The 24,235-nt window shown below is 38.0% G+C and overlaps 1 protein-coding gene across 2 annotated transcripts in view; it reads right to left on the bottom strand.

The window, feature by feature from the left end:
- The window catches only part of LOC149266919 (calcineurin B-like protein 1), a 214,746-nt gene extending 195,131 nt beyond the window's left edge, over nt 1-19,615 (bottom strand). The window contains exons 1-2 of one of the 2 annotated variants that reach the window (XM_089431215.1): nt 19,173-19,612; nt 5,650-5,813 (exon numbers count right to left, since the gene is read on the bottom strand). In XM_089431215.1, the coding sequence (XP_089287341.1) occupies nt 5,650-5,728 (79 nt within the window). In that variant the 5' untranslated portion in view covers nt 5,729-5,813; nt 19,173-19,612. Of the gene's footprint in view, nt 1-5,649; nt 5,814-19,172 lie in introns of both variants that reach the window. The other variant, XM_089431210.1, reaches the window with a different exon arrangement.
- Between the last annotated feature and the right edge of the window lie 4,620 nt (nt 19,616-24,235).

The raw sequence follows: 24,235 nt of genomic DNA, 5'->3' as shown, positions 1-24,235 counted from the left end.
AGATGTGTCTCTGCCATTCAGACACTCCTTCGCATAATGGCCGAACTTATTGCAACCAAGGCATCCGTCCTTCCTTCCACCTTTAGATCGGAACTTCCCAATGAAGTGATCTTTAGGTATGCCATTAGAAACTTCCGCTGCGCCATTCTGATAATATTCTCTGCTTCGACTTCACCCTAGGTGAATTTGAAGAGGGATGAGAAACCCATTGATCCTTTTGTCCTTTCACAACTGTCTTCAGTGATTGCTCTTTCACTCTTGCTTGGGCTTTGTCTTCACCTCAGCTCTGATACCATGTTAAATTTTAGGTATGTTCTATGCTAGAGCAATTTATTTCAATTTTCACAGTTAGCTCAATATCTTTTCCGGATTAGCAATCACATCAGCATTAAAGTAAACTGCAGATAGAACATAAATATAAATCGCAAAAGACAAGCCAAGACAAGAGGACACAAGAGGTGGCGCTAGCTAGGGACAAACCCCAATGTGGGGAAACCATTGATCAATTCTTCTTTTATGTTCTTCAATAGTTCAGCAGATAAAGAGAGATAGAGATATTACATTTACAGCAGAAGTCAACACTTTGACTTTCTACATGAGATCAATTGAAGACATGCTGCTTCAAGTGATTCTCCAAAGTGACTGCTTCACCTATCATAGTGTTGCATCTCATCATTGTGCTGCACCTAGTCACTGAGCTGCTCCCATCACTAGGCTGCTCTCATCACCATGCTGCAACTCATCATCATGTTGTACCTTACTATCATGTTGTACTTCATCGTCTCGGTGGTGCACCCAAATATCACTGAGTTGTTCTCAACATCATTGATGTCACCTACATCATGTTAGTCCTTGAAACAATCAACAACTCAAAGACCAAGAGAGGTTCCAACACTGCCACTGATTAGTTCAGCCCTTAAAGTTTTATGCTGCTGGCTATGGCCTGCGGCCTAGCTCAGCAGCAAGATAGGTTTACACACAGCACCCAAATATTACTGCCTTTGAACAACAGTGTGTCTTCCAATCTTATCCAGAGAGATCATCTTAGACAGACTTGATTGACCTTCTCTTTGAGGCTGCACCAGACCTTAGATCAGCCTTATTAAGCACTGTCAAATCCCACGTTGTCTAGGCTCCTTCTTGTTGTAGATTAAAGGTCTTTATTTTGTTGTGGCTAGGTCTCTATAGACTGTGGATCAAAGCTTCTTTCAGACAGCAGATAGGAGCTCCTCTGGGCTATGGATCTGGCCTCTCTTTGTTGCGTTTAGGCCTCCTTTGAATGCGGTCAGATTTCCCCACCATTGCAGCTAGATTTAACCGTTGATAGGGCTCTCCTTCAACTGCAGTTATCTTCTTCTTTACAGCGGATTAGTGACCTTCAGATGACTGCGTCTTACTCTCCTCTAAGAATGAGTATAGGAGCCTTCTAGGACAGTGGATTGTAGCTCTCTTTAAACAGCGTATGAGAATCTAATTATTGCATAATTAAGGACCTTCATGGACTGTGTATTGAGAACCTCCCTTTAGCTGTGACTTAGGGCATCTTATAGCTGCATTTTAGAACCTCCTTTCTCTACGGAATTAAGTCTCTTCTAGACTGTTTATAAGTGCCTCCCCTTGCTGCATCAGATCATCATTGACTACGGTCAAAGGCACCGTTAAATGCTACGGCTAAGGCACCCTTAAATGCTGCGGATAGAAGTTTCCTCTAGTTGCATATAGAACCCTCATTACTGCGGCTAGGGCATCATCCTTACTGCGGCTAGGGCATCATCTTTACTTAGGCCAGCGTATACTCTTAGTGTCTCTCCTCCACCAAAACCCAAAGACGTGGAGAGGAGGAGATCACATAAGGAGTGCGTGCATAAATGACTTGAAAACCTTCTCCTTTTATAGTAAAACGTTGAGGTTGAATAGACATGACTATTGGGCTTCTGAGCCTACCTAAGTTTGCTGGCCGACCTTGACAATTTGTCCATAATCAAAATAAATTCATATCTTCATAAATACTTATCGGAATTGGATGATCTTTAGATCAATCCTACACCTCTCGGCGAGAGGAATCTAGGAAAAATACCAACAGCCATAAATAAGGTGACCCACATGGAATTGGGCCCTAGTTGCCAATTTTAACCCTCATGCTCATGCTCAATCTCCTAAAAGGCTCCTAATATCTAAAGTCAAGTCTCCAACAGCAAAAACGCCTCCTAGTCCCAACCTCTAACTATCCTGATTCTATCGATTTCCCCACATGGTGTAAATGGCTTCAATCTTATGGCATGCTTAATTTTAGGGTCTCTATCATAACGATGAGGATGGCTCCGGGTTATTCCCTTAATGCTACTCCACTGGGCCCATAATTCTTTTAGTTTCTATTGTTTTCTTTTAGTATATCATTGTTTCTGTTGATCTCTTCCATAACCCTCTGTGTACTCCATCTTCCTTGCACCACTAGAATGTCCATAGTTTCACCCATCATTGTGTATGCATGCCTACACCTCCATGATCTAGCTAGCTTCCCCACAGCTACCAAGATCATGCTCTGATACCACTGTAATGTTCCAAAATTGAAATTTACAGCAAAGAACAAAGACATGTACAAGGAAGCAATGACAATAAACAAATTCCAAACATGCACATCAAAATACACAACAAACTAAGCCAAACAACTGAGCCTTTTTATTAAAACAAAATTATAAGTACTTAAATGGGAAGGAATGACAGAACCTGGGCGGGCTACACAGGCTAAACAAACCCCAGGTGAGATCTCACTGATCCAACTGCTGGAAATGGCTCCCACAAAATCTGCACACTGCCCAGGAATTTTGTTAACTGCTACTAAAAGGAAACTGAAATTCTGACTTCAATAATCCCCAGATTGATCTGAAATTGCAGCCACAGACTCCTCTCCTATACTTGGAAAATACCCAGAAAAAATTTGGCCTAACTCAAGCCAAAATCGATCCCACAATGTGGGGCAAACTGCCCAGCTAACCAGCAATACGCCCCACTATAAGAATGTGCAATTCTGGCCTTAATATTGTCCGAAAAACTTTATAAATTTAGCTATAGGCTCCTCACGCCCAAACCAACAAAACCCATAAATCGTTTAGGCTAATTTCAGCTGACCCATAATGCCCCAAAATAGCGTGAATTCCCAAATACACAGTTTTGCGCCCAGCCAGAGAGAAATTGTTGAGATATGATAAAAATCTCCTACAAGTAGCTGAGAAATTTTGCCCAAATATCCTCCAGAAAATAGGTATCACTCCCAAATAAAACTCTCAGCAAATACCACCACCAAACACCAACAAAAAACTATGTTCTCCAACCCTTGCATAGGCTCTATAAGAGAAAATCCGGTCCAGCCAAAAGATGCAGGAACAACTCTAAAAAATGGTGCCAAACTCCTCCTCTAACCAATAGAAAATATCCTGCAAATACCCAGAACCTGTAATAGAAAGATGTTGCTCCAAATAACCTTCGGGGTTTGTCTTCTGCGCCTAGAAATAGCGAATTTCTGAGTGAATATTCTGCAATAAACTCCAATGGAAGTCCTGAAATAGAATCCCCCAAAGCCTCACTAGGGAGACACTCGAAGTTCTCCGAAATGAGGATGAGTTTCGCTTGAAACTCTTGAGCTAAACAACTTTGCTTCTCTTCTGCTGAACAGCCTCCAAGAGAGATTTCGATCTCCAGAAAATAATGAGCAAAAGATGCAAGTTCCCTCCCTCCCTTTTTCCCTTGGTGGTCCCCTCTCTCCACAAGTTTGAACTCCCCTTCTTTTCTCTTTCCTTCTCCTAGTGCGAATTTCTCAAGGGGGTCGAATTTCCCTCTTTGGTGGTCCCCATATTTCACTTAACAAAAATTATTTCCTTTTCCTCTAAAGTTTATTTGTCCTTTTTCCTCCAAAAATTAAGTGGGGCCTCCATAACCCATTTTTCCTATGTTTTATATGTCAAAATATTCCCTAATGCCAAAATTGGAAAAATGAGGATTTTACCTATCAAAATTATTTATTGGGGACATGACATCTTGACATCATGGACCTCATGTTCAGCTCTCTCTCTCTCTCCATGAGCTCTTTACCGAGCCATTGCTATGGTTTTATACATGTTCATGCTCATGCGGATGTCCTATTGTTTGCATTTTTCATTACCTTATTTTGCATATATATATATATATAATATTTTCTAGGAGTGGCATTTGCACTCCCACACTGTACCCTTACTAGATGTATCCTCTAGTCATGTTGACCTTCGTTTGTGGTCATTCGTTGGACATTAATAAAATTATCTTATCTTATAGCCTCCAAGCATTATTATGGAGCCATGTTGGGTACCCATTCAAGTTATGCTTAAGGGAATCCGTAGCCCTAACCAAGCTATGAACTTTGCTTCTTTAACATGCTAACCTGTTGTAGAAGCATATATAGGAAGATCCAACTGTATGCAAGAAGAGGAAGTTACATGTCCTTTCAAGAATGTTTTGTTCATTAATAGTTCATTTGAGTGCCAAGAGGAGTAAATCTATGTTGTTCGTAGTGGGAGTGCCAAAAACTGTGAGCTGTCAAGAGAGAGTGTTGAAAACTAGCAACACAAATTAATTTGTATGAACGCTATTAATTATGAATGTGATTAATTATGTAAGCTAGAAAGAGGCACAATAAGAGACAAGTGAGAAGGTATTTGAAAAAATGCAATGCATCAAACCATCCCTAAAAATGAAACGTATCTTTAATGTCTATAAAGTTATAAACATATCATACAGGAGATGTGTTGAGACAGAATGTGAAGTTTGTAATTATGAAGTGTACCAAAAATTAATGATATTTCGTTACATGTGCTTTTCTTTATGTGTCTATCTATGTTGCATAGAGCAACGTAAAAGCATACACATTTTTCTAACAAGATCTACCCAAACCTATTAGAGAGCTCCACTCGTTATCAGTGAAAATATTCTACATGACCAAATTCTCATGAGAGCAGTAGCTCATTCTTGTATTTATTGTTTTTTGCTTTAAGGCCAACCTAAAAAAATAATTTCCATATTTTTTCATTTACATGCACAAATACACAAATTATGCAACAAGGTACTGCACCCAGGTACATAACAACTCACACCAATAGAATCGTAGTGAACTTTAATTGGTTAGGCCTTTCCTTGATTTCAAAATGTCATATCCAACTATTGACCAATGTGATTCCATAGTCATTCATCTCGATGATCAGAGATCACACATGATTTAGTGTTGTGAATTTCATTTGCAACTTGGTAAAATTAGCATATAGTTAAAGAAATTAAAGTTTTAAAGAAGCAGTTTGCAAAGATATAAAAACAAAATTAATCATCATTATGGTCATTGAAATGCATGCAAATTTGGAATTCAAAACTTAGTGTTTCCAAGAACAGAAAAAGTGATAAATTAGAAGGAAAGAAGCCATTCCTTGCGACTATTGACTTCATGGAATTAGTAATAATGTCTATAGATGCTAAATATGACCTATGAGTCTTTCAAAGATTATATATTCGCATACCTTCACATAAAGATAAAACACAAAAGTAAGCAGGCATTTCCATATCATACTTTAAAAAAAAAAATTAAGAAGATAAAATATGGACCAGTGTTGCTAAGTTCTAACAACTTACATGCTGTCTCTGCTGCAAGCTTTACAGGGTCTTCATACCCTGGAGAATGCTTAGTTAACTTTGAATTGAAGCAACCCATTTATTGACAAATAGCTCAGACTAAGACACAAGATCTGGCAAATTAGAGTGACTTTGGGGTAGAAGACTTTGGAGCTTTTCCACCTCTGTGAAAATCCATCACACATACATCATCAGAAAGGAGAAAAAAGTAAACATTAACTTTAAAGATGACATGTTCAAAGGGAAAAAGTGCTTTATATGAAAAGAATATCAATTAGTACAGTTCTTTGGCTATTATCCAACCATTTCAAGCCCAGAGAAGTAAGGCCGTAATGCAAGAAGTAGATGAACCCAACATCTAGGAACATGAATGGGTAATCACTTGCCTTGAGTTCACTGAAAATTCCTTCTAAGACCCCTTGTGGCTTTTTGAAAATAGCCATTAAACATTAATCATTTAATGTGTATAATGCAGATAGTAGAAACCCAGTTTAACAATATCTTGTAAGTTAGATGGTAACTAAGATTTGGGAATAAATTGAGAACATATATAGTATATTGGATTCTTGCAAACAATTTTTCCACCATCCCCTGTCAACAGCGGAGGAGATGAGGACATCAGAGATGGCTGAACAGTAAACAGCCAAAGAGACCATATAAAGGCTCAGCCAGGTAATCAAGAACCCTTTTTTGGATCCAATTCAGATATTTGCACAATGTTACAAAAATCCCGAATTTTTTGCCAAGACAAATTAATCGCCTGACTATATCAGCGATTTTTTTGAAAAAATCACGATTCGATAGGAAAAAATCATGACCGCAGCAAACAGCGACCTTTTAAAAGGCATTTTTGGTTTTTCTTGTCTCATTTTGTAATCAGAGGGCAAGAGTGAGAGCTAAGGAGGAGGAGGACTCATCTACAAGGACAAGAGAGGAGAAAATCTAAGGAATTTAGCATCCCAAGCAACAAAAAAAATCAAATTTGGACCAATTTTCTTCAGCAGGCCGTGGATTTCAGGTATGAGCATCAAATTTGGCCCTATTTTTTTTTGTTTTTTCCTTGTTTTTCCTTGGGTTTCAGTCACCCATATATTTTCCATGATTTTTGTTTGGGTTTGAGTGTGTTTTTTTTCGCCATTTTCATTTCATTTAGTGGAGAGGGAATTTTTGTCAAAAATTCAAAATCTTGATTGTTAGTTTTATTTGTTTAAATTTTTCTTGTGCCCTAGTTTTTTCCACGATTTTTGCTTGGGTTTGAGTGTGTTTTTTTTGCCATTATTGTTGCATTGAGTGGAGGGTTTTGTTTTTATCAAAAAAATCAAAATGTTGTATGTTAATTTCATTTGTTTAACTTGAAATTATTCTTGTGCCTCAGGTTCAACTTCAAACTTCAACCTTACATTAAGATTCAAGAGTTCAACAAATTTACAAACATGCCAAGAAAATTGAACCCTATGTGAGAATTTGGTAAACCTGATGGGGGCAGCATATGACAGGGGGAGTATACCAATTGAAATTCCACCTTGCACAAATTCCTTGACATGAAGTAGGGCTTTGAACAAACCCAAATCCAGAAATCATCCATAGATCTCTCAAATCATTGGAAGAAATAAAGACAACCAAACTGACCAAGGCAACTCTGAAGAGTCAAATGGCAGGAGTGGAGTGGTAGGACTGGGAGGTGACCATGAGAGTGGTACTGGTTCTTCTTCAACATCAATTTTTACGTTCAACCCCACAGCTACCTCATCATTTTTTGTTCCTAGAACCACACCTAGTGCACAACCATCTATCACGTTAGCTCTTAAAAAAAGGGAGAAGGATGAAGCTCACAAGTTGTTGGGCAGGTATCTTCTTTGGAGTGATGTTCCTCTAAACATTGCCAGAAACAATCCATTTTTCCAGCCCACAATTAATGCTATTCTTATTGCTGACCCGGGGTACAAAGCCCTTTCCTATGATGACTTTAGAAGGCGGATTATTTGGAATGAAAAGGAAGAATGCACTAAGAAATTGGAGGAGCTTAGGGGCTCATGGGCACAGACAAGATACATTGTGATGTCAAATGGTTGGACCGATCAAAAGGGTAGAACCCTTACTAGCTTCTTAGTTAATTGCCCCAAGGGGGCAATGTTTATGAAATTTGTTGATACATCTGCACATATCAAAAATGCACGGTTATTATGTGATTTGTTGGATGTGTTCATTCAAGAGGTGGGTCCACAACATGTTGTCCAAGTCATAACAAACAATGTTGCAAATTATGTTGTTGCTGGCAAGATGCTTATGGAGAGGCATTCTAACTTATTTTGGACACCTTGTGTAGCACACTACATTGACTTGATGTTGGAGGGCATAGGAAAATTTCCTTTTGTCAAAAATATTGTTGAATCATCAAAAAGCATTACAAAATTTATATATAATCATGCATCTGTGCTTCATTTGATGAGAACATTCACCAACAACAAGGAGTTGGTGTGCCCTGCGATTACATGGTTTGCCACTAGCTTCATATCTCTTCAAACCCTCTTGAATTCTATGTGGAATGTGAAGAGAATGTTTCCTTTAGATGTTGGCATTATGATTCAAGTGTTGTCCTTGATGGCAACTCACTCAGAGGTTGGTACAGGTGCTCAGAGGTTGGTACAGGTGATGGCAACTTAATTAGAGGACAGATCTTAGTACAGCATGCCAAGAAAGTTCATACACGCAGGTTCGTTAAGCCCAAGTCGCGTATACAAGCAGGTTCACTATATACCAAGTCGCGTATACGCAGGTTATCTACATATCAAGTCGCGTGTACACGCTGGTTGGCTTCAGTAAAAGCGCGTGTATGTGGAAAACTTATCTTTGGTCCACGGCGGTTATTCCTTGGAAGTTGTGCCTATGGTTTTGGACCTTGATGTCTCGACGAACGTGTTGATCCCTAGTTTTGAAGCTGATGGTATTGGGTTACTATGGTTTTGGACCGTGGTATTGTAAAGGGCCTAAGGCTATATAAGGAGAAGATCATTAAGCAAGTGGGAGCAAGCATTGAGTGTCTGACGAAGTGAGAATATCTGGTATCACTGTTTATCTGTTCGGGACGCTTGGCAAGGGTTGGATCTGACAGCGAAGGCATAAGTAATTATTTCTAGATCTGCACGCGGGTTGCCTTTGGACTCTGGAGAAAGCGCGTATACACGCGGTTTTGGTACAGTGAAGTAGCGTATGCATAATAAGATTTGATATTTCAGGTTGCTGTTGATTCTGGTGGTTGTTGCAGAGTTCTGGGCTCTGGTTTGGGTTCTGTGTTCTTGATGACAGGGTTTCAGTGATTCAGTATTGGGTTGTTTAATGAATTATGATGCAAGTATAAGTTGATGATTGTATTGCAGTAATGTTTGTTTTGTACTCTTGGATCCAGTCTGAAAATTGATGAAACGTGGTCCCTGAAGGAAAGAAGGTTGTAGGGTCAGCACCTACGTACTAGTAAATGGATCGGCTAGTACAAGAGCTAAGGGGGTTGTAGCTCCCTTCCAGAAGTAGTTGGAAAACGAGAGAGGGTTGTAGCCCTCTGCCTGCGTACTGGTAAAGGACTGCACCAGTACATTGTAAAAGAAGTTTCTTATTAAAGAAGAAAGAGACGAATTGCAGCAGGTGGTTTTCACCCACATTGGGTTTCCACCTTATATCATGGTGTTCATGTGTGTGGCTCTTGTGTGATGTTCTGTTCTGTTATTCTGCACCTGTTCACTGTTAATATGCTTAATAATGTTCTGATGCATTTACTGAAGATTAAGCTAACTGAATTATAAGATCTCTAGATATACGCGAGTTTCATTAGACACAGTAGCGTGTACACGCGGGTTCACTTAATTGAAGTAGCGTATATGTTTCTGAGTATGAAATTGGAAAGTTTTTACTGATCTGATAATACTGATTCACGCCCCCCTCTCAGTATTATTTCCAACAATTGGTATCAGAGCAGGTCCTTCAGAGGAAGCTTGATCGCTTGAAGGAAAAGATCCATCAGAATGGCTAATCCAGAAAGAGAGGCACACATCAGGCCACCAGTCTTTGACGGGAACAATTTTACTCACTGGAAGATAAGAACCACTGCATATCTACAATCACTTGGAGCAGAAATTTGGGGAATCGTAGAAGGAGGATACAAATTCCCATCAGCAACTCCTACAGATCCAGCAGAGAAAAAGCAATATGAGCTCAATGCCAAAGCTGTTACTGTCCTATTGAGTAGTTTGACACAATCAGAATTTATGAAGATCATGCATTTCAAATCAGCTAAGGAAATATGGGACAAAATCGTCACAAGCTATGAAGGAGATGATCAGTAAAAAGAGCAAAGCTTCAAACTCTCAGAATCCGGTATGAAACTCTTAAGATGCATAGTAATGAAAGCATAGCTAATTATTTCCTGCGTATGGATGAGATTGTGAATTGTATGAGGGATCTGGGTGAAGAATTTGAGGAAGTTGTCTTAGTTGAAAAGGTTTTAAGATCTTTGTCTGCTAAATTTGATTCTAAAGTATCTGCCATAGAAGAAAAGGAGAATGTGCAGAAAATCACCATGTCACAGCTTCACGGGATCTTAACTGCTTTTGAAATGCGACAAGAGGTACCACCAGAGGCCGCATTCGAAGTGTCAGAGGAAGAAGATGAGGTAAATTTTGTCAAGAATCTTGAACGGGGAACTGGACGGTTCAAAGGTAAGCTACCTTTCAAATGTTTTCTATGTGGTAGAGTTGGTCACTATGCTGTTAGATGCCCTCATAACAAAGGAAAGATATCTGAAGAAGATGGTAGAAGCTATTATACCCATATTACAAGTCCATTCAATGATAGTCAAGATATTAGAAGTCTCATGGCACATGAAAAGAAGAATGCTTCATCCAATAATAGCAAAGATATTAAAAGTCTCATGGCACATGAAAAGAAGAATGCAGAAACTGAAGAAGTTACCAAATTAAATGAACAATTGGAGACAGTAACCAGGGTAAGGGAGAAATTGCAGGATGTAGTAAAGGATCAGAGCATAACTATTCAAAGGCTTGAATCAAAGATCCTCTCTCTAAAAGAAGATCTTAAAAAATCAAGAGAACAGAACAAAGAAGCTCTTGAAGATCAAGAACATGAAGTGATCAAACTAAAGCGACAAGTGGAAGAAGGAAGAAAAGCTGAAGAAGACCTAAGGAATCAATATCTGAAAAAGGAAGAACAACATCAAGTTGAGGTAAATATCTTGAAAGGTAAAATAGAAGAAAAGGATAAGCTGTTACGATTTCAAGATAGCTCTAAAGTCTTGGATGATATTCTTAGTAGTCAAAGGTCTCCTGCTATCAAGACTGGTCTTGGTTTTCATGAATATGTTGAAGGTGAATCTAGTTCACAAGGTGAGGCAAGAAACTCTAATGAGAAATCTGAAATGCTCAACAAGGAACAACCAAGGAAAGAAATTCCTCAAGGAAGATCCTTTACTCCTAACTATGGACGTGATAGACGATTATTTCCTCCACTGAATAATGTTGAATGTTATGTATGTCATAATCTTGGACATGTTGCAGCCAGATGTAGAAGTAGAATGGTTCAAGAAAGATCATCGCATCCCAGGTATTTCAGAGGATATTGCTTTGCCTGCAATGCATATGGACACAAAGCAATTGATTGTGATAGAAGGAACATGAAAAATGTAAGGTGTTATACATGCAACAACTATGGGCATAAAGCAAGGGAATGCAGGAGCAGATTTCAAAATTCAAAACAAGAGGACCATACATCATCACAGTTCCAGGAACTGAAGAAGACAGAGACAGAAAGGTGTGGCATAATTCAGACAGCTGACATAACAGACACAGGGGAATCTAAAAGTGATGAAATTCAGTATTCCATCCTGCATACGCTGATATAATGAAGACAAGTCGCGTATATACGCGAGTTACAGGCTGCAAAATCGCGTATATGAAGGAAGGGCAGCAGAACAGACCCAGGTTCAGTCATGGTTGGCTCAGGCTCAGGGGGAGCAGAACAAACTCAGGAAATGGTTCAGTCATGGTTGGCTCACACTCAGGGGGAGCATATACTTCAAATAATTCATTGTTGGCATTATGGTTAGAAGTTGCTGATGAAACTAAATGATACATCTTGTTGTTTGATCAAAGGAATAGTATTACAGGCTGATGCTTATGGTACAGATCTGAATGGCTGGTCTTAGAACCTACATCTGCTCAGGAGGAGCGTGGATAGATTGGTACACTTTGGCATAAACAAAGGGGGAGCCAAATCAGAATCTTCAGCATGTACTCAGGGAGAGTATGGACAGCAGTATGGACAGCAGAAGGTATACCAAAGAAGAAAATATCTTGGTCCGCCCTTTGCCCTTGATGTCAAAGGGGGAGAGTGACTTGGTGTGGTGGTTGCCATCAAGTCCAAAGGGGGAGATTGTTGGCATTATGATTCAAGTGTTGTCCTTGATGGCAACTCACTCAGAGGTTGGTACAGGTGCTCAGAGGTTGGTACAGGTGATGGCAACTTAATCAGAGGACAGATCTTAGTACAGCATGCCAAGAAAGTTCATACACGCAGGTTCGTTAAGCCCAAGTCGCGTATACAAGCAGGTTCACTATATACCAAGTCGCGTATACGCAGGTTATCTATATATCAAGTCGCGTGTACACGCTGGTTGGCTTCAGTAAAAGCGCGTGTATGTGGAAAACTTATCTTTGGTCCACGGCGGTTATTCCTTGGAAGTTGTGCCTATGGTTTTGGACCTTGATGTCTCGACGAACGTGTTGATCCCTAGTTTTGAAGCTGATGGTATTGGGTTACTATGGTTTTGGACCGTGGTATTGTAAAGGGCCTAAGGCTATATAAGGAGAAGATCATTAAGCAAGTGGGAGCAAGCATTGAGTGTCTGACGAAGTGAGAATATCTGGTATCACTGTTTATCTGTTCGGGACGCTTGGCAAGGGTCGGATCTGACAGCGAAGGCATAAGTAATTATTTCTAGATCTGCACGCGGGTTGCCTTTGGACTCTGGAGAAAGCGCGTATACACGCGGTTTTGGTACAGTGAAGTAGCGTATGCATAATAAGATTTGATATTTCAGGTTGCTGTTGATTCTGGTGGTTGTTGCAGAGTTCTGGGCTCTGGTTTGGGTTCTGTGTTCTTGATGACAGGGTTTCAGTGATTCAGTATTGGGTTGTTTAATGAATTATGATGCAAGTATAAGTTGATGATTGTATTGCAGTAATGTTTGTTTTGTACTCTTGGATCCAGTCTGAAAATTGATGAAACGTGGTCCCTGAAGGAAAGAAGGTTATAGGGTCAGCACCTACGTACTAGTAAATGGATCGGCTAGTACAAGAGCTGAGGGGGTTGTAGCTCCCTTCCAGAAGTAGTTGGAAAACGAGAGAGGGTTGTAGCCCTCTGCAGGTTGTAGCCTGCGTACTGGTAAAGGACTGCACCAGTACATTGTAAAAGAAGTTTCTTATTAAAGAAGAAAGAGACGAATTGCAGCAGGTGGTTTTCACCCACATTGGGTTTCCACCTTATATCATGGTGTTCATGTGTGTGGCTCTTGTGTGATGTTCTGTTCTGTTATTCTGCACCTGTTTACTGTTAATATGCTTAATAATGTTCTGATGCATTTACTGAAGATTAAGCTAACTGAATTATAAGATCTCTAGATATACGCGAGTTTCATTAGACACAGTAGCGTGTACACGCGGGTTCACTTAATTGAAGTAGCGTATATGTTTCTGAGTATGAAATTGGAAAGTTTTTACTGATCTGATAATACTGATTCACCCCCCCTCTCAGTATTATTTCCAACATTAGAGGGGTGGCGTGCTTTGTCATATAGCCGCAAACTAGAGGGAGAGACCATATGCAGGCTAGTTTCATACTATGAAAGTTTCTAGGCGAGAGTGCAAGAGGTGTATAGCATTATTGAACCTTTGGTAAAGGTTCTTCGATTAGTTGATGGAGACAAACCCGCAATGGGCTACTTGTAGAAAGCAATGGATAGGGCCAAAGAATCCATTCGCAGTTATTATGATGATAAGGGGGATGAGGGGTTTGACAAACAACTCATATGGGCAACGATTGATGAGTGATGGAACAATACACTCCATCGTCCCATTCATAATGCAGGGATCTACATGAACCCCGCATTTTTACTCCTGTGGTTTCATATTTGACGCTAAGGTCATGTATGGATTCTTTAGTTGTGTTTAGAAGATGGTGTCATCTCCAACAAAACGTGCATAAATCTCTAAAGAAATGGAGATATACAGGATGGAAAGTGGCACATTTAGCTTTGACATGGCTATCCATGATAGGAAAACCAAAAAATCAGGTAAGCTTTAGTTTGTTTCAATTTTCAAATTTGATTGTAATTTGTCTCTTCAAATTTCATACTTTGATTCAACTTTCAAATTTCAATATTTTTCTTATGCTTCTCTTATTTGTTGTAGATGCGTGGTGGAGAAGCTATGGTGGCAAAGTACCCAATCTCCAAAAGCTTGCTATTCGAGTGCTCAGCCAAACATGTAACTCCTTCTGATGTGAGCGCAACTGGAGTGTATTTGAAAAAATACACACCAAGAACATTGGAACGGTTTAAAAAATTCCAATTAATTTTTTAATTCATTAAATGATAAAAAAATATAATTTATTATTTTTATAATTATTAATTTATAATTTATAACCATTGTACAGGTTGGAGTCCCAACGCCTTAACGACATGGTCTATGTCTACTACAATCTCCGATTGTGGGTGAGGCAACTTGAGAGGACACCTAATGTGGAAGCCATCTCATTGGAAGGGATTGACATGGAGGGTTGAGACCGAGAGGCCTATCATGGAATCAACCCCTGATTGGCTAGAGAAGGAGGTAGTGGAGGGGGTAGCAGTTGTAGAAGAGGAGGAGGAGGAGGAGCAACAAGAGAGGTGAAACCACCTACTAAGTCCACCAGTAAGGGGCATGGTCTACCTCCTATAGCTCCTAGTTCTTCAACTTTCTAGAGGACATCAAAGTCCAATGTCAGCCCTAGGGTCTTCTTCATCCAGAGGGAAAGTTGTTGTATTTTCTCGCAAGAGAGCAGATAAAATCATTAGTTAGTTGGTTTACTTCATTGTATACGACAATTGACTCATGATATGAGATACATTATTATATTTTTGTTGATATTTTGAGGTTGAGTCAGGACTCAGGATTCTGGACATGATTCACTGTTATGTGTGATGTAGCACTAGACATATTATGATATTAAACATCTTATATATTAGTTTTTTTTTCATATTTATGTGTCAATGCATTTATTTTATATTGTGGATGCTTTAGATACTAAAAAAATGTATTTTTTTTATTTTGCCGATTTTTAACGATTCTATCCCGATTTTTAAAAAAATTTCCAATTTTGGACCCTCGCCGATTTAATCCCAATCGCGATTATCGCAACATTGGTTTGCACTATATATTTCCTGACATTTTTGTTATTTGAAATAACCCTGTACAGCAAGCAAAGCAGTCAGCTTCAGCAATTTTTGTAAAAGAGTCAAGCAAGTTAAATGTATCAGGGAATCAGTAAGTTGCTTCTAAATAGTTTGTTACACCTTTCCACCTACGGCTATAGCTAGGGTGCCAATGTTGTACCTGTAAATCATGTAATAAAATTTAAATAAAATATTTGCCGTTAAAAAATGTTAAAAAATATATGGGTATTGGAAGAAAGATCTCTGTTGCAAACGATGAGATTTGCTTATTTGATCAGCACTTAGTGGACCTCATGTTGGTCATTCGCAGTAATCCAGTCAAGTGAGCAAGCCGGTAAAAATAGTAAGCAGCTAGCTTCAGCAATTTTTGTAAAAACAAGTTCCAGTAAGGCACCAATACACAAGTATACATCTCATAGAGAAAAAGATATGCATTTTGTTACAGGTTTAGAAGAATTCCAGTCCCAGAAATGCACAATTAATAAGAAAAAATAATTCATTTCTTGAAAATTTGGCAATGTAGTTTGCATTTATAGTTTTTATTAGTTATATTTAAATGTTTTTTGGTATTCTTAGGCATTATATTTTGTGTCTATAGATCTACAGGTATCAAAAGCAGTCAAAAACAGGTTGACCGTACTGTATCTGTAGTATGTACTCTATGGAAAATTCACCAGATTTCATGCTATCAACAAATTTCTGTACAGCCGAATCTTTGCTAATATGCAATAAATAATATATTTTGTTTCTGTTAAACAAAATTCAAAACACTGCTTCTGCCCTGGTATATCAATCCACAACCTAATATGGAGTTGCCTATCATCAACTGGGCATGTAACTTAGAGGTAGCGCAGCCCACTGGCCAGGGACAGGACCTGCATTCAATCCCTAGCCTGTCCAATGTTTTCACATTCAATATAGGAATTTGGAAAAGTTCTCCGATGCTGAAGGTAGAATTTGCCTTGCAGTTCAGGATTAGATGGAACTCATGTTGGTCACTAGTTCAATTCCCAGTAGCCAAAGGTGACTGCACTTGATGATAAGGAATGTGACCCACCTGGTGTACCAACATTCAAATCCCGTGGGGAGCATACATTAGAATTCCAACAATAACAACTAGTTGAAAAAGAAAACAAACATCACTGGTCTGATTCTCAATGAGCCACAAGAGACAGACAACAGCAGGGATGAAAGCGTATTTGAGATCCATGCCACTGGATCTCCACAATGATTTATGAACTTTTCTATGGAAGCCTCTGCTGCAAGCATATCTACAGTGCCCAAGTTAACTCCATCATTGGACCAACAGAAGCAGAGTGCTCTACAGTCCAGGAAAGGCTGGGATATTCCTCAACATAACAATGCATTAAATTTAGTTGATGCACCGGGTGCATTGAATATGAATACCAGCACATTACCATCTAAACACGGGTATGACATGCACCTCAAGCACTCACTGGTCTGCAGGTCCAGGCAGAGTTGGGGTAGCCATCAACACTCCCTTTGGGTAACAGTGCTCTAAAATCTAGGTGGTGGTAGGTCAACCTTCAACAAAACAATGAATTAGATTTAGTTGATGCACTCGGTGCATTGAATATGAATACTAGCAGATCCTCGTCTAAACCTTGGTTTGATATGCACCTCAAGCACCCGGTATTCCACAGTCCAGGTACCAGTGTGGTATCCTTCAACACTTTCTTTGGGTAACAGTATAATTAAAAGTGGTGGCAGGTGCGGGGGAGATCCTCACTGATCCTGGAGGAAAAACTGAATTGTCATGCACTTGGGGTTTGGGAACATCATCCAATAACCAGGAAATAGATTACTCATTGCTCCAGAGGTTAAGATTAGCAATGGAAATTGAAAAGCATATCTGGTAACAAATTGTCTTTGTGGACTCTAGCATAATTGTGAAGTCAATGATCAAAAAACTATGCTTGGCTAATCACAGACTTACCTCAATTCTGACACGAGCACAATGAGGCTTCAAAAATTCAAGAAATTGACTTTCTTCATGTGCTAAGGAGCCACTATCACCAAGCTGACTCACTGGCCAGCACGGCAATAGTATTGAAAATGGGGAGATTTGGGTAAATGGTGCTCTAGAGTCTAGCCACCCCAAGTTATTCCAAAATTCATCCCTTGCTAAATAAATGCCAAGTACCTCAAATGTATCAAGCCATGTGTCCTTCATGCGCAAACCCATCCACCAAGACAGAGCAATAAACACAAGAGACTCAAAGCCCCCTCATACACGTCTAAGGTTGGGGGGATGAGTGGTAATGAAGGTTTGCATTTAATTCACCTTGAACCAGGTGGGATAATGACAAATTCGTTCTCAATTCAGTGGGAGGAAGACGGGCATCTCTACATGAATTCAGCAACATTATTTAGGTTTGATTTGATTTTCACTTTTAACTTTGTTTGTTCTTCTTCTGTCAAGTATAGTTTGTGATCAGAAGTTGGCTGCCTATATCTCTGATCTCTCTGGATATGGATATACTGGTTTTGAATTTGAAATTCTTAGGATTGGAGATTTGGGTTTAAAGCTTTGGACTTTACTCACTGAAAGTGGGCTTATATGTTTATTTGGCCTCTGCAACCAATCTTGATCCTAAGACAGGCAGTTGGTCTTATTAACATTCAGTTCACGCTTTGTGTGTTGGTTTTGGTTTTTAGTCAGGTAATGCATGGTTTCCCAGCGTTTATACTCTGTTCCTAGGAGTATGGATTTGTTTCTGAGCCCCTGGGAAGTGGTACAGAGAGAGTTTTCCTCGACCTATTTGCAACTTGTGATTTTGAGTGACAGCTGTTCACTGATAGAGACAGATCTATTGGGAGACTTTTCAATCTCTCTCCATGCAATCTTGACCCAGATCTGGAGGTTTGTCATTTTTGTCTCACAACAGGTCAAATTTATTAGAATTAAGGAGATTTTACGGAAACATGAAAACATGGTAGACGATAACAGAGCTTCCATTCTCACTCCCATTTCCATATTAAATGGATATGAGCAGAAATGAATAGCACAAATTGCAGAAATTATAAGCACTTTGGTGCAAATCAAACAACAATTGACTCTCCTTGAAACAGTGCAATCTCTTAAAAAATTAGTTGAAAATCTGAACAGAGATGCATTTTCTGTGGCCTCTAATAAGAGGATATCAGACCAATAAAGAATGATGCATTTTCGGTGGCCTCTAATCTGAGGATGTTAGACCAATGTGAGAACAAGGACAAGAACACAGTAATTCAGATTATTCAAGTCATGGGCATTGGAGAAAAGGAGCCAGCATTCAGTGACACGGGACTGGAGGAAGCAGCAAGACATAACATCTTTATTTAGCATATGTTTTTTAAAGTAATTGGTATTTTAGGCATCTATTACAGGTTATATAGTAGTAGAAAAATATGGAAAATTTTGCCTAAAGGATATCAGTAAGCCCTGTACTATGTTTTCTATATGTGCAAATAGCTTGAATCATGAAGACAATATGTATGTTTAACCACTGGTGTCAGCCTCGCTGCAACCATTTTTTGTAATAAAATTTTACCAGTTTCTGCTAGAAAAAACAGTGCTTTAAATCTCAATCATGCAATCGGCGCATTGAATATAGGTCTCAGCACAGATCCATCTGCTGAGGTTGTTGAGCACCTGTGCTCTACAATCCGGATGCACGTGGAGGATCAATCAACAATTCCTTTGGATATCAGTGCATTGGAATTAAATGACGAATTGGGTGGACGGAATAAAGACCTCAGCGCAGACCCATCTAAACCCTGATTTGATATGAGATTATTGGGTGCACTGATTATGGACCTTAACGCAAACCCATCTAAACCCCGATTGGATATAAGTTACTGGATAAATTTAATATAGACCTTGGCACACACCCATCTAAACACTGATCTGATCAGAGGTTGCGAAACTAAATGATGCATACCTCAATTTCACATAAATGGCCGATGCAACTGTAGATGGGTTTGCTCTGTTTTATATTGGTGCAGTGAGGACATAAATCCTTACCTGTAGACCACACTGGCTTGTTAGCTCGTTTCATGGCAGCCCTGGAAAAGCCGTGCGAATCGTCAGCATTGCAGAAGAATAACATGTGATCTATTTGGTTCAAGAGCCGCTCGAATCCCGCATGAGTTCAAAAGCTCTGCGAATATTATTTAATTGGAAAAGTATTCCTCCTGCACTGACTTGCTTCAGTAACTTAACTTTTCATAAAAACAAAGGCGACGAAGATCAGTACAGTGATCAACTTTCTTGTCAGATCCTGCAACCTGGGCGTTTCATGTGAATTGATGGGAACCTATTTCTACTGTTTTTTCCTCGATGGCAATCCCTGTGAATCCCGCGTAGTCCACGGTTATGTAGGGTATACATGTCTAAGCCTTCTAATTTAAAAAATATTTAAGACACATGCCCTATCTCCTCTCCATCTCCATGTTTTCAGAGGGAACAATAAAGTTGGGTATACTATTTTTATCTTTCGGGTATCTTTAAATGTCGTTATAATTAATATATTTAGTAGATGAGTTGTTATCTTGTAAATAATTTATGTTGTAAAAGTAAGTGTAGAGTTTATGCGCGTGGAAAAATGTATTCGAATATAAAGTTGTTTAATTCATTATTACTAATTGCTTTTAAAGGTAAATTAAAGGAATAGTAGTCGTAGGAAGATCATGTTGAAAATTAAAATATAAAAATTTTTTTTGATAGAATAATATTAGATAAAGATTATTTGTAAAAAATTGGAAAAAAAAATATTACGAAGAGTAATCTTTTACTTCGGTAGTTGCTTACTTGTTGATAGAAAGTTATAGTTGCAACATGTGGTTATGCTCAGAGTAAGATGGCTAATGGAAAAGTGTGCAAGTAAATAGCTAAAATACCACATAATTTATACAAGTCCTTATTTAATTCTTTGAGTATTGAGGAAGTTGTTGGTTTATTATGTTGCCATGCTTGGTAGGGCAATTTGTGATTACAAAACAGATCGGGTTTCACACCATTGCTTTAACAAGTCGAGTCAATACAACTTAAAGGACAACTTCAAAGAGCTAGACAAAAAATTTGACCAATAGAGATTGCCCAAGGGAGGTTGCAAGCACACTTGATTGTCCAAACGATGATTACAAATCTCATTGGCATGCCCATGTCCAACACTCTTGACGAAAGGACAGTTGCAACGGAAGCTATGTCGATTTGGGTAGGCACCCTTGATATGAAGGTCATGAAGGTTGTTTTGAAGGATTTTAATTACTATAATTCCAGGGATGTATGCGGGGCTTTGGTTCAATATCCCAGAACCAAGGGGAGGTTTGGGATTTCTTTGATTTCATCAAGAATGCACATGTCAATAGTGTCAAGCTTGGCATGGCCACATTTGTTGGCTTTGACGATATCAAAGTCTTTGGGGGAGTTCAAAGCATATATGGATATTGGATTTGCTCAGAGGTAGGTATGTGATGGCATTTGGAAGGCTTCATACCACTTGTACGGATACTTTGCGAGAGTATAAGAGAAGAATGTCTGGGTGGATTATAGGAGTGTGTGGATTCAAATGATAAGTCAACTATTTGGATATGATGTGTGAGACTACTTCTTGGCTGCCTTTTTCAGGCATTCTTGGAAAATTCTGAGCTGGCCAGGTCAAAGCTTTTGGTAGTGAGGTTGATGGCTTGCACTATTCAAGTGCCAAGAGTTGTTTGGCGGTGAGGTTGACATATTGCATTGTTCAAAGTGCCATATGGTCATAAATGGTTTGATCGAGATAGACAAAAATAGATAAATCTTATTTGTTGGGATGAACACTGTAACATTTAAATTTAACTCAAATGATTAACACATTCAAATTCCAAATTATAATTTGCTATACTCATTAGAATTGCAAAATTTAAGTTTATTATATAAGTATAAATTCTAAAAAAACTTGAAAATGTATAATATATCATATAATGAATTATACTTTCATAACATTAAAAAAAAAAAAACAAACAAACAAACATAGATAAATTTATATTAGTGAGTATTGGAAATTGCATCTATCATATTAACCTAAAAATAGTTAAATTATATATATAATAAAAAATAAAATATTATTAAATTTATTTATTTTAATAAAAATAAAATAAAACTTTTACTTAAAACAAAATAAAAATCATACATATCTCTATTAAAAAATTCAAAAATAGATAAAAGTAAATATGAAAATAAAAATACCCAAACAAACATCCTACTATAAGCAATACATCAACCCATTCTTAAAACTTGCCATAAGTAAAATGTATACAAATATTCTACCATCTATAGAGAACAAGTAAAATGCATACAAAAACCCTACTGTCTACATGCTAAATAATAGCTTGTTTTGTAGAGTTTATAACAAATATATATTGAGATCATGGCATACCTTCTTCTATTACTTTGTTCATCAACTAGTTATTAATTAAACATTTTAGTGTAGGTTCCACGTTTCCTTTTTAAGTTGGAAAGAGACAAACAAAAGATAAAGCTCTGTAATTGGCCGGAAAGAACAAGCTAACCCAAACCCGCAACAGAAACACCTTCACTGTAAAAATATTGTAAAGTTATATATATTATAAATTGTTTCACGCTGAAAAAAAAAAATATAAAAATAAAGTCATATATATTGCTGTTATCTATAAAAATTTTAAGGCTGAAATATTTATAGCTCCCATCTCTCTAGTGTATAAATTCATAAAAAGACAAATATTTAATCTTTAATAAATGGTGAAGTTCAATGCTATAAGAAAAGAACTGAAAGAACGGATAAGTTGCAACTAAGTAATACGGTTATGGAGAAGGCAGTGATCGGATCATTTGTTAAAATGGAGAACGTATCCCAATCTATGATTTTTTTTAATGTAAGGCACGAAATGAGGCACAAGGAACATAGGATTTAAAATGTTGAGCTGGATCTGGGCATCCATGGAACACACCCAACTTTTTCAAATAATCAGTTTGGTCGTGACTTAGAATGTTGAACTGGATCTGGGCATCCATGGAACACGCCCAACTTTTTCAAATAATCAGTTTGGCCATTACATTGAAGGGTATGCTCTGCTCCAGAATTTCTTACTGTTCAAATTATTTATGCATTTTTTGTCATTGCTTTTAATTCTTTCTTTAACCACTTCCTCATGGTCATGACAACTTCCCCACGTATTTCTTTTTCCCAGGATTAAGCATTGCAACTATCTGTAATCTTTATTTAGATTCATGGGTGATTTTTGATATAAGTTTTGAAAATATTTCTAAATGTGATTGATACAAGTCATGTCAAGAATGATGTTAAAAAAATTACTTCTATTCTATGAATGTCATTCTAAAAGTTTCAAAATTTTCAAGTGAATAGAAGAGGGGATCCATAACTTTTTGAGTATCAGTGAAATGTTTATTTCCGTGAATGCTTTATTTGTCACCTCAAGGTGGCGATGTGGCACACATATAACCATTGAAACACACATATATGTAGGTCCAAGTGCAACCCTATGTTCTCCTTAAAGCCTACAAAATGTTATATTTACAAGGTAACTTGAAGTATCCATGGGAAACCTAGAGGTGGGACTCAAAAGTATGGCATGCATAGAGAAACTAGGGCCAACCCCCATGCTCTCCTTAAGGCCTACCAAATTTTTTTCTCGATGGTTTAGGATTGGTCCAGGTGAGAATATAAGTCTCAATATATTATGATAATTGTCACATGATGTCATCTACAACAGTAGTGGGCCCTTGCCAACATAATGATTGTTTAGTTGTGGGATAATTATGCTTGTTTGTGTAATATTTCCCTATCGTCCTTTATATGACATATCTATGGTTGTATGCTAGTACATAAAAACAATATAAAAATCATAAATTATGAGAATTGACATACTCAGGTATCTCTCCAACCCATTCAATACCATTATAAATAGTTTTAGTGGAAAGCCCTAACACGATATTGGTTAAGTTGTTCATGAGAGTGGAGGATGTTTCCATTAATCTCTCCCACCCCTTTGATAACATGAGTTGAGTTGTACATGAAATGGGGGAATGTTGTCATTGGCCCCCACCACCCTTACACCCATGTGAAAAGTTTTGACAAGTTGTCCTTATGATTCTTGGGTAGGGAAGCCTCCAAAAGAATCTAAACAATGTAACAAACACCAGAGGCCAAGCATCACGTACCTTAAACTAATTAATAATAGATCGGGGGATACACCCTAGGACCATGGCAAACCACCACTAAATGTGAGGCTCATCCCTGCAACCATCTAAATTGTAGTAGTGTTGCAAGACCCCTCTTTATATTTAAATGTTGAGCACCCAATGTTTATTAAGGGGTGGGATGCCATGTCTCACTGAAGGCAGATGTCATGCCCAGTGCCACCTAATAGTGATGACAATCCCACTATTTGATGAGAAAAAACACACTACACTTTCATTGGGAATTAAACACTATTGGGGGGAGTATCACCACCCTCTTGATCACCCCATGAAACAAATGGAAATAAAACCATTTGAATTGTGATGATTGATGATTGTCTATTATTTTGTGCATTGAAAGGCTAGAGTTTATATCTTTTTATAGTTTTCTCTTTGTTGAATTGTGATTAACACTATTATATATTAAAGTATAAATTTGTTTTACGTTAAAAAAAATTGTGCATATTTTTAATAGAGGGGTTCACTTAGTTTTGAACTCAAAGGGATGATCACATTATGTTCCCTTCTCTTAGTCATGATTATATTACATACCTTTTTTTATAAATCATTTTAGTCCGTATATTAAATGTTTGTATTTATCATAGCTCAAGATTCCCTTCTTCTAGTCATGATTGTATTTACATACTTTTTCTATAGAGAATTTTAGTGTGTATGTTAGATGTTTGTATTGTTAAGAACTCAAAGTAGTTCGGATTAATAAATTTTTCATAATTGAAAAATGTTTCATTCTTGTGAAGGTTTTATTTAACACTCAAAGTAGTCATGGACCCTGACGTAGGATTCAAACATGTGACATGCATAACACTAACCATGTGTATATATGTGAACTCAAACCACCACCTCAATGT

The sequence above is a fragment of the Pinus tabuliformis genome, chromosome 6 (genome assembly GCF_031772625.1).
Source record: "Pinus tabuliformis cultivar Carrire ecotype Pingquan chromosome 6, CPIR1, whole genome shotgun sequence".
NCBI classification, from domain to species: Eukaryota; Viridiplantae; Streptophyta; class Pinopsida; order Pinales; family Pinaceae; genus Pinus; species Pinus tabuliformis.
This window is presented reverse-complemented; position numbering and strand designations above follow the sequence as displayed.